Raw genomic sequence first — 12,774 nt, 5'->3', positions numbered from 1 at the left:
TTAATTGCGCTGATAGATAATATAGTTTGTGTAAAATAAAAATTTTTGGGAGATAAATATCGATACTTTATTTGATTTGAAAGGGTTAAGGCAACACTAGTTCCAAGGACTTATATCTGCATATAATTGTTTAGATAAATTATCATACATAAACAATTAGTAGAGTCATGACTATAAATAGCGCAATCATTATGGCCTTGGTTCTCGTGTTTGTTCAGGTGTCCCCGCGCAACGGATATGCTGGCGTGGCCACCACAGCTATCACTTGGATCACGCCCATCGTTATTGATATGACATTGCAAAAAAATACATTAAATTAAGCTGTCAAGTTTTAAAAGATTGAATAATTACAAGATAATTAAAACACAGCATTATAACCCACTCAAAATTATATATACGCCATTGCATTTGGGTCGGATGCATAGAAAATATCTATAGGTGGGTTATAACCCACAAATTAAACACAGGCATGAGTCTTATATATGAATGATCACTAAACTATTCTTAGAAAGAAAAGCTATCCAGTCAAAAACAAGTAAATGTCTAAAAAGCTTCAAGTGTAAAGTAGCTGAACAAATAAACTTTATAAGTAGTCCTGTCCTATATTGAGCACATAAATAATGCAGCGTAACAATGTTGATTCTTATCCGACTGAAACACTATCTTATTCTAAGAGGCTTTCAATGTATTTAATAGCGTATATAACTCAAATGATGACCAGATAATCCACCTGTTATATTCATGTATTTCTTCCATTGCAGTTGCAACATTGTCGTTTTATCTAGTCCGAGTCTTACGGATCGATATTGTTCAATAGAATTGTAGTTTACAAATAATATACATGGTTATTTAGTTAAATATCTTAAACACTCAACAGACACGAAACGTTTACTGCATCACAAATATTATTAAAATACATAAGGCACTTAAAATTCCCCGAATAACGTTTCATGTAAATTAAAAAAGACATATCGTAGCGAATTGATTTATGTGTCCAAAAACCCGATCAAATTAAAATCAGTTCACACAATCAATGAATTTTTAAATACCTTTTTAATTTTAGACGGTACTTTCGACAATATAAGGTTGATTCTACCCTCTCTTTCGAATTCTTCGGGATTTTAACGGATTGAACAGTGCTTATGCGGAGCTGGATATATTCGGTAGTAGGCCGATCGGTTTTAGAGAAAGCATTGTTAGGTGCCTATTTCGAACCTAATTCGCTGTTTTGCTGATGTTTTTTTTTAATTTTTCATACATTTTAGATGAAAGATTTTGTAACATAGAGATAGAATATAGATTTTGCAGTAGATTAAGTACAATGTATGATGTGGTAAGCTTTAATAAATACCAAAGTTGTTTCAATCAAGACTGATTAGTTGATTTAGGCAAGCGAGATTCACAGACATCTAATATAGATTACAGATCTAGATAAAATGAATTAAACATATCTCCAAATGTGGATAAATTAATTGGTGTCCCCTTCCTCGAAGCTGCGTGCTGCCATATAATGCTGCCGGCGACGGATGCGCGCTAGGGCTTCTACCCAGGGGTTTCTCTTATCTAAACGCGTTTATGTACACTGTGATTCTGGCGTGTGACACGTGAGTTTTATTATTTTATATCTGTTAAATATTCTTGTACCTAAACGTTAACTATGTATGCTCTATTATGAAACTTGGGTAATACAGTATAATTATATGATAATATCTTCTATTAGAATAATATTGTTATAACAAAACATTGCAACTATCAAATAGAGTCACTATGGTTCTCATTTCTGGCAGTTTTAGACTGTATTGTTTAGCCTATGTTGCAAGCCCTGAGAAGTGAATCGCGTTCTCTCATCAATTGGCAATTGTGCGGTGAATGGGCCCCAGCCACATCCCAATATGGCGACGCGTCAGCCACAAAAAGCACTCGCCGCCACAACCGATGTACTATGCCCGACCGGACTCGTGCATGGCGTCTCTCACCACAAAAACGCAACCATTCTGTAGTATCAGAAGTTCCAGGAACTCGATTTTTTCTACACCCGCATTCTCGCGTCGTGCGACATAAAACTTTTGAAGTTATGTTCGAACTAAAAACTGGTTAAATTATACCTTTAGACGTACTGAAAGTCGATTTAGTGTTAAGCTAACTCGAGACGTGGCGTTTAGTTTAAAATTTGTTACGCATTCCGCTTATTACCAGTTTTATGATCAGGTTTCGCAACAGTTTAATCTCGTAGGTATACCGCTGCGTTAAGATTTAGTGTTATTATTTTGATTCAAAGCGAAGATATATAGCAAGACATAACAAGAGTGACCTATTGTCATGTTGATATTTGATGCTATTGTAATATGTAAATACAACAAATATTTATATCGATAGATACCTACACATATATATAAACAAATAATTATGTAAGCCTTCAACAATGTTATAAATCAGTTTTGTTTTTGTCCACTATTGTATAAATGTTGATAACTGGAATAATTACCCCACAATATCCAAGTGATAGTAGGCAGTTAACTACTATGTAAGGAATAAGAACTAGTTTCTGCAATTACATCCAGATGTCTTTCTACTCGCACTGTCGCACATTAATGACTACTTTACGACAATAACGAGCATTTTCAACTTAACACTACGTTTATACACTCACCATATTTACTTAAGTAAATAACGAACACGTATATGTAATCTCTTCTACATTACCTCATTAGCATTACTTGAAACTTGTTCGTGCATGATCTTATCTCATACCGGTTACCAAAATACCTGCTTAAGATTTTAAATGATCGGATAAATATTAATTGTACACTCTGAGCATTCGCCGAAACAGTTTTCATGTAGAATTTATAACTGTTAAACATTGTATTAGTGTTATATTGGTAAGGGCAAAGAGGCGTGTTGAGCTTTGTGGCTGCAATCTTTCATTCAGGGTTATGATCTGTAAACGGAAATCTTCCTCTAATCTTAGCAGAGAAGACGCGTGGTTAAATAGACTTGATGAATGTGTGGTACAAAAAGCTTGCTAACAATGACTACGTGATTTCCGTAAGCATTTCTGTGCTTGTAACTTATGTCACGACAACGCGACCCGCGACCGGTCCAACTGGTTTTTGTTCAAATATCGTTTTTACGAGGCGTTTATCTTCACCTAATGAATGTTCGCGACTTTAAAGACGAAACTATTATTTGGATGTATATAATGATTATATACTAGTTTCCGCTTGTATCCAGAGTAAACTCCGAAACTTGATTTCTTTGTTGATATAATACAGTTTCTCTGACAACATTTACTTAACATAGTATTATTATATTAAATGGCTAATCAACAGAGCAGTTTATATTGGATATGCAACCTATTCCCAATAGGTGGATCAGCTGTTTACGGCGCGAGGTTACTGACCTACATTTAATTTTATTGCCTAACTTTTTTTTATTAATACTGTAACATCTTTAATAGAAAAATAATTCCTTAAATATCTTTAATGACCGGAGCAAAATATCTCTTGATTCTTGTTTAAATTTCGCTGTAATAGTAGCCCCCTATTTTCTATGCTTATTATGTTTCAAAACGTAATTGCTGCGATCAGAAATAGAAATAGCAATGATGGTAATTGTCTGATAGCCGTTATTATTTATTTCAACATAATGGCTCATATCGTAGTGGTGTTCAAGAAATCTCGGTGAGCTGTGTTTTAAAATTGGTATTAGATTACCTTGTTGAATGTAATTCAATGTAGGTCCGTGAAATTACAATAGTTATTCGACGACTAGTATTAAAACATTTTTTTTTCAATTAAAGACAATTAAAAAACTGTAAATTTTTACAGCGGTTGATTTGTAATATCGAATTAAGCGTGCGTTGTAACTCGCGCGATGCACTAGGTTCTAGCCTCTAGGAGAGAGGTCGGCGCGGCGGCCGTTCACCCCAACCGAATCCAGGTCGCGAAGGTTGCTACTGGCGGTCGTTACTCGCTGCACGCTGATGGATCGCTTCTCAATTTAGTGTTTTAACGTTTAATACATATCTTTCGAACTTAATATTAGGTTAAGGAATAACCAGAGACTGCGCATCTACGCTACGATAACTCAATTTAATCTGTGTAGAATTATTGTTTATGGCGACGTGTTAGATATTTTGTTCCATATTTAAAAAAATATATACTAATCACTTTTTTAGATTATGCATGTTCATATTTGTTTGCAATAATCACGATAATTGTGTATCAATTGTACATAAATTCTACTATAAATTATTACTCAATATTCATTAAATTTATGATACAACGACAATAATTTAGTTTTACAGTGTACTTACATATCAATAGCCTATACCTACCTATTTATTGATGAACTGCTTGTGCAAGTAGATTGCTTCAATTTAAATTATTTATTAACTGTGCTCGCGACTTTACTACTTCTGTCAATGTCGACTGTTCTTTAAATGAGATTTCTTTCTGCAGTAATAAAAGCATTTATTAAGTAAATATTTTCTTTAAAATATTACGCTTTTTAATTTACCGGTTTTTGTTTTGACATAATGTCGTCTTAAAATTTATGCCCTTATTTATAAACGTATATATTAAACAGCTATTAGATGTTCTATCGTTATTATATTATATATGACAAAACATTATTAAGCTTATTAAGGCTTGTTTGCCGACAAGAGGAAAAGAAAGCTGAATATAAGTATACTTTCGTAGTTATTGTAGTAAATGTTAAGGCGATAAAATATATTATTGTTTTATTTGCTCACCTTTTATCGGCTAATGTAATAGATAGACGTATCTATCGAAAGTCGAAAGATATTGAGTATACCTAGATACGCTTTCTTTGTATGTATATCCTATATTCACTATTATTCCACAATAGTCAGTTTTTTCTTTTTATTTTTACTTTCGCAATAAATATATTTAGAAAAAGTTTTCCACAATGCAGTTATAACGATTGTCGTAAAAAAGCAGGAATGTACATCTGTCACAGATTACAATAATGCTACAGACTATACAGTATAGACTATATTCTATTACAGGTTTGCGAACAAATAGTAGTATTTTTTTGTTTCCTGTCACGCTTACCGATTGCCGCCGATTAAACAATGATTGCATGTTTTAAATTCTCTACTTACCTGTTACAAGAATATTCCATTAAGCCGATTTTAATTAAAGGAACCATTGTGAAGATTCCCACTCACACTGTTTTATAAAAAAAACTACATTATGTGGTAATTCTGTATGGTAACACTATTTATTAAATTCTTAGTTTTGTTTTTCTTATTTCTCCGTTTACATTAAGTTGTCTCGCACGGGTATTGTATTATTAAAGATTGTGGATTTTCTCTCTTTTCCATGCCTTTCTTTTCACAAAATATTAGTGTATCTTTATAGGTAGTCGATGTTAAAATTGATAGTTGTAGGTGTTATTATAGACTTGAATTTAATGAAAAAGAAATATTTAAAATAATAGATAACAGAAAGACACTACTATTTAGAAAGGAAGACAAGTACACGTAAGAAAAGGTTTTGTTGTCGGAAGATTATATCACTTCTTTTATATTTATCATCAGTAACTATATTTATATTATTGCCTAATAACTTATGTAACCTGCTTTTTTGTTTTTTGTTACGTATGATTTTGTATAATATGGTAACGGAGGGTAAATAAATTAATAAATATATTTCTTTAAAAAAATTAACGTAACTTTTTTAGGGATTGTCTGGTCCTAATAATAGATTTGACTGAAAATATGAGCATACGTAGGTATATTTTCAATTCGAATTTTAAATTGATTTGTTTTTTCGCTACTCACGATGTGATAAATTCTATTTATATATTATCAGTGTATTTTTAAAAACAAGATATGTAATATCTGATAGGCAGTTCCGATTGTACTAATACAGATAAAGGTAGGACCTTTGTCTTTTAAATTTATTTTGTTTTTAAAGTTTTGTTATACGTTACATTCGATCAGATTAATTTTAACATGATGTAACGAATTCTGAGAGTTCCATTTGAAGATTTTACATGTATTGCGATACTTGTTGTAACGTTGTTTTGGTAAATTTCCATGACCTTGAGTGAGTAGGAAGTTATCTAAAAACAATTGATAAACGCCATTTCATAATATTGTGTTAGTCACAGAATTGTACTAAATCACCGATACTACAATTGATATATATTTCATACAATAAAATAGCCAAGTTTGGTATAATGAAGAAAATAATTCATCCCGTTATAATTATTGCGTGATAAGAGAATGTTAAAATTTTCGGAAAAAAAACATCGCGAACGTGCTCAGTTTTATCGCTATTGTTATAAGCGTAAAATTTGATTTTGAAAGTTATATGTAGTATATATTAATTCCAATTATCCATCCCTCTCTTCACGTAGTAAACTCAATTTGATAAAACGGGACCAAACTAAATTAGTTAAATAGTACAGATTTAGTTTTACGAATAAGGCTTTAATCTTTTACACATCAGTGTTAGTATTTCTATATCGCTAAACATAATAAAATAGAGGAAAATAGTACAAACGTGACGACCTACCGTAACGACGCGGCCGCTCACGCCAAGGATAAACTAATGGACAGTTATTAGTAGGAAAAACGTCAAGTCATTGAGATACATGCTGGCATAACTCTATTCAAGGTGAAATAATAATTAAACTGTTTAACAAGACGTTAAATATATAGTTTACTATTTCAAAGTTCCGTAACAAGCTCTAGTGCCATGTACCTTTGTCAAAAACGTAATTTGACGTACGGGTGACATAGTCTTACCCTAAGAGTACTTAAGCATAAACTCAGTTCGCGTTCCTAATGAGCTAAGTTGGTCGACTTTAATAGATAATTAATAGGGAAAATTATGAATTATAAACGAATCAAAATACATGCCTTATTATTTATTCAATAAATATTTGGTTATTTTTGACACTTAACACATAACATTAATTGTAGCTGATAGATTTTTTTTTACATCCTTGTTGCTACCTACCAGACTCGTAGTCAGGCTTTGTTTCGAGTTGTCCACTATTTAAGCTTTGTTCAAGTTATCGCGGAGTATGCTGAAGAATACCCTAAGCGCTAAATTACCACACGTATTTACCATGGCTTACACACCATCATACAACTCACCCGAATTACGTATACTTAGTATAGTATGTGTAAATGTACTTAGTATAGCGGTATCACGTATTTTTAGTATACTTGTTGTAATATAAATACATATAGTCTGTGACTTGGTGGAGACGTTTGCCGAACAGGGCAGATTTTGGTATCTGTGGTACATAGATTATAGAATAACAAATTTGAATGTAGTATGAAATAAAAACGCGTTTTACTTGAAACTGGTATAAAGTTAAAACTATTGCCATAATATAAAATCGCATGTAATATTAATACATGAAATAATTTGTAATAACGTTCCGTTTAACGTTGAAATATTTATTCACCGTTTTAAAGATTCAAAAATCGAAGTCCATATTAAGAAAATGTTAACCTTTTATCGCTAGACGACGTGGGCGTATCTGTAGGTGTTCAAGTAAATATTTTCCATCTAAACACCGGTTAAGAGCACATCTCAAATCGTATATATGTACATTATAAACATACTTAAGTGGTCCAAACAATTGTAATATCTTCATATAATATATACATATTTTAACACTGATAGGCTAAGACTATATAATTGAAGTGTGTAAAATTTGTGATGTCATATTTTCTTGTATATTTTAAGCATACATTTTGTTATAGGACTTATAAATAAATAAATACTTGCACTGGTTTTTTTGCCATTAATTAAATCTATCTTCGCTCTAATACAATGCGAGTCATTACGTAATGTATCAAACAATTGATTCCCATGCCCTTATCAAGCAATACTTAAGCTCATTAATGAGCGATTGTCTGATCTTGAGCAATTTGTAACCAGAACTCTGCTTTCAGGTGACTACTGTGCTGACGTCATCATGAAGTGGAACGACGTCACTGACATCAGTAAGTCCATAAAACCATTTTTAAACATCTATACTTTACAAGTAAAAAAAATTGCCAAGTTTGCCCCCTTATCTCTTTATCACAGCATGTTTCGTACCTAATAACTATTACTAACAGATTTTGTACTATAAATATTTGATTTAAGAGAAATATTATTTATTCAAATTAAATTTAACAACAATTAAAAGTGGCTTATTTAAACCGTGATTTGAAGTCAAATATTGTATTAAGACAATAAACAAATAAAATGTAATATTTTTCAATTTCTATTTCAATATATCATCAGATAAAAAGCATATTTTTGTTTAATTTACCAGCATTTACCCTTTTCTTAATAGAAAATTAAAACAAATATAAACAGTTGGTATAATCCGTATTCCTTACAGTAGGTTTGTGTTTTGAAAATATATATAAATGCTCTTTTACCAGAATATTTAAAGCGTTTCTACACATTTGTCTACTACTAAATCATTGGACAGACGTAAGGCGTGACATAAAAATAACGTCAACGTTCTGGCTCAAGTATTGGCAACGATAATACTATACTACCGCATAGTACGTATATATATATGTACGTATACGCTGCCACGTACGTAGGTGCCCGTAGTACGCAACACTGACTCAGAGTGGGCGATTTGTAAAAGATTTATCGTGTTCACGTAAACTATCGTGTTTATAGTAAAGTCCAGAAATATAATTAACCTTCTTTCGATTGATTTAAAGTCCTTTAAAAGATTTCAGTGATTGGTGGAATGTTTTAGGTTTTTGTGGTGGTAATACTTATAAACGATTGCTATTGGCCATTTGGGCTATAGATTAGGTCGCTTAGGTCACTAAGGTCTGGGCGCAATGAAATCTCAAGTCGGGGAACAAGTGACACCTTCGTGAACTTACGTCTTCAAGTGATCTTTCAATCGACGACTCCTTAAGAAAATAATTTCTTTTGGTCCAGTGTTAATATCTTAGATATTTCAATAGAAATTAAAGATAATAAAAAACACAGATTAGATTATTCAAACGATTCAAAATAACCTTCTCTACATTCGGCTATGAGATTAACAAATTTATCTCGCCTCAAATACATCTAAAAATATTTACATGCTACAAATGTTTGGACTGTACACAAATTCATTTGGCCGCTGCGGGGTTATACGTTTTCTTACAAAGTGTTCCTTTGGCACCGTCCAATTACTTAAAATTATTTGGCATGGTAGAAAGGAAGTCGGTAAGAATGTACGATGCGGGTTCTGTCACCATTGATACGCAAATAGCTTCATGCCAACCGGTCCGCGTTCGAAAATAAGGTTAATATTAAACATAGAAAACTGTAGTAGCGTCTTGTAACAAATCTATGCTCTTAAAAATTCCTTTAGAACTGTTCAGTTCTTAGACTAATGAATTTAACTTTGCCAGGCAAAGTACAAGAGGTTAATCATAATCACCGTTCGAAATTTGTGTTTATATTAAAATTTTCTCAAAATCCAGTAGTAATGTAGACTATAATTAATTCTATCTAGAATGCTGTTTGTATGCCAGTCAGAGCAGTCGGAATTAGCGGTTTGATGAGAATTCACGGGCGTTTCAAGAAGTTATTAATCTGTTTGTTTGCTCGCGGGTTGTGTTGGGAATAAATAATGCAGTTGGAGGTTCTGCATTCCGGTTTAATTGTTCGTGTAATTCCTCCGAGGCTGCGGTTTCGCCGTGAGCTTTGCGGTTCGAATCTCCTTTAAACAGCTTACGCTTTACAATCAGCGCTCTCTTACCAACATTCTTTGAAACCGACTCCGAACAGACAGTTCCGTTTTTTTTTATTCTTTCCGCAGTTGCTCGCCTCATAATCAACTGCCTTAGGAGCTGAGTTGTTTAAAAACAAACTAGCTAGACTTCCATTGCCGTAATTACCTTAGTTATATACATAATAGGCGTAACCATTTAGCATTGTATGAAATTTACATAAACATAAAATAACAACAAACGTGTTCTGTTTCGCAATAGAAGCGTGACGGTGTTCGCTACAGTGCGCCCGCGCCGAAATTCAGATTACATCATTGCGCAAAAAATGGTTTGCGCTTACACAGGTCTCAGGGGCTTGTGGAGGTGAGGAAGCGGGACGCGGTTTGAACGGCCTTGGCCTTGCTCGAGCGGCCAAGGCGAACTCTACCTTCAATGTTCCGCAATTATACATGCGCCCACCAGTCTGCCGGATCACTCTGTACGTGCCCTGGGGGCTGGCGTGTAATGGTCACCTTTTATCTGCACTATTGTGCTTGGCAATTATACATTATTTCACTGAGAATTGCAAGTTATTGTCGTGAAACTTAATGGAAAATAAAATAAGAAGGCTTATAATGTGATATTATATTTTTCTCATACTACAAGTATGAGGTCCCAGACTATTCGTGCTTATAGATGTAGCATACAATTCTTTTATTAAAACATTATCGACAAGTTAATATTGAAAGCTTGTCTGAACATGTTACAACTCGAACCCACACTGTGCCTAGAATTATAAATTACCAACTTAAATCGCTTGTTGGCATTCTTATCCTTAACGATTTTAATTCTTAGAATTAGATTATTTGAGTATTTCTCATAAATGAGTCCCGTTATTAATATTAAATAAAAAAAGCTTATTGCACTTAGCGTATACTTATATATAATTTGTTGATGTATTTTGATACCTATTTTATTGAAGTGCTATCAATTGTCAATCTGACATTGACAGATTGCATGTTTGTACTTGGAAGCTGATTTTCAATTTCAAAGTTATTGTTAATTAAAACATACGTCACTTAGAACCTACAATGATATTTTAATACAATTAAGATTAATTGACATGGGCTAATGGATTATTAAATATTGATTTCAAAAGGTTTAGAATTTGAATGTTTTATTCAATAGTTTAGCTAACTTACTGTACATAATAATTAAGTACTTACATTGTCTTAGATCGCCTGTTTTTGATAGTTCTTATAGGCAATAGGCAAGTGGCTACTTCCGTACTACGGTTTCCTCAGAAAAATAATTGGTACACATTGTTTTAACACATAACTTAAGGGTTAGACACACGCTACTAAGCCATGACATAAAACCAAAATAAACAGTCAAGAAACCAAATATCAATATGAGTCATCTTTGATGTAGTCATGTGACCACTTAAACTAATAAAAAGTCCAGTTAACTGCTGATGTATACTAATGTGATAATAAATATTATTTTAAATGTAACACCATATTTGCTAACAGGTTTTGGAACGAACCTGCTTTTTATGTTAATGTTACAACTTTAATAAGTTTGCCTATTAATTTGTATGACTCTCTGGTCCTGATGTTGCAATACTAGATAGATATTGCTATACCGGTACTAGGTAGACTAGCAACATCACACACACATTTAAATGTTGAAGCATAGAAAAGTAATAGACAAACTTAAAAACTTAAAAGAAATAATATTAAAGGACATCTTTATGAAATTTGCTGTAAATATAATATATTAAAGAGTAAAAGAAATATAAATAGTGCTTAATCACCCTAGTTACCAATGCTATTTACTTAAGTTATACATATACATAAGTTATTTAATAACTTTGACGACAAAACAGTCGGGGAATTAGCTAGTAAATATATTTTTTTTAGATATAAACCAATCGATTCCACCAACCAAGAATAACCAATTAATACTTTACGGTGTGCAGGCAGAAGGCTGATCGCGCGCTTGCCTGAATACGGGAAGTGTATAAACACTTCCAGTATTTCTTTAGCATTTCGTAAATATTTGGATTAGAAAGCTTAAGAATGAACTTCTTCATCCAGCGCTGTGGTCGATTACGTGTGTATATTTTCAAAAACCGTTCATTATATATTTTGTTTTTCACGACACTAACATTATTTGTAATGTAATAATTGTCTGGAATTGCGATTCCACCAGGCACAAGCTGAATCTATTGATAGTTATGTAACAGGATTTTTTGCATTACATAACGATAACGTATCAAGAACTTCGAGAATACATTTAAAATGACGAGTTTAATATATTTTTTATCATACAAGAAATAACTGACATTTATCAACTGCGATAACCTGTAATTGATTTAATAAATAAATCCATAAACATGTTGAATCGATATCAAGAGAGCAGTGAGCGGAATAATCGAATAGTAATCGAACAGTAATCGCATTGCTCCCGTAAACGATATAGGTTCGGGAAGTGTGAATTCTGGAGGTTGATAATAAATAAGGAACACTGTTTTCTCATACAAATTACAAATATAAATAAGTTGACTTACAGAGTAGTTGTCGTCACTTATTCATTCCCAAGGTTCAAAATCTGCAGAATTTTACAAAGTCCATATGTAAAAACCAACCTAGAAGTTCACACCTCTCATTCTAATTCTTCGCGAATACAACAGAATGAATGCTACATATTCAAAGCTAATATATTCGTTAGTAGGCTGATACATTTTTAAATTTATATTCACCATAATTGTCAGATATTTTACAATAGTAACATACATGACATACATAGTAGTGTAGAAAATGTAAATAAAAAAAAAATTTGAAGGCCTCAAGTGATGTTCCCTTCTCTTTCACTCAATACCAGATCTGCCAATTTTCTGGTTTCTTGTTTATTGTTCTGATTAACGATTATAGTGATAGTTCAATGAATTTATGACATCATTGATATAAGATTGCTTGTGTATGAAATAAAAGAAAGCGATTTAAGTTTTTATTTTGATTTGAAATATGTTTAGTAGTTGATGTTCAGCCTGAACCTACGTAAGT

At 32.5% G+C, this 12,774-nt stretch overlaps 1 protein-coding gene across 1 annotated transcript in view; it reads left to right on the top strand.

Moving 5' to 3' along the window:
* The window catches only part of LOC123716965, a 38,966-nt gene that overhangs the window by 7,269 nt on the left and 18,923 nt on the right, over positions 1–12,774 (top strand). Inside the window, exon 3 of the mRNA XM_045672688.1 lies at positions 7,943–7,993. Within this exon, the coding sequence (XP_045528644.1) occupies positions 7,943–7,993 (51 nt within the window). The remainder of the gene's footprint in view (positions 1–7,942; positions 7,994–12,774) is intronic.

The sequence above is a fragment of the Pieris brassicae genome, chromosome 12 (genome assembly GCF_905147105.1).
Source record: "Pieris brassicae chromosome 12, ilPieBrab1.1, whole genome shotgun sequence".
Lineage (NCBI taxonomy): Eukaryota > Metazoa > Arthropoda > Insecta > Lepidoptera > Pieridae > Pieris > Pieris brassicae.
This window is presented reverse-complemented; position numbering and strand designations above follow the sequence as displayed.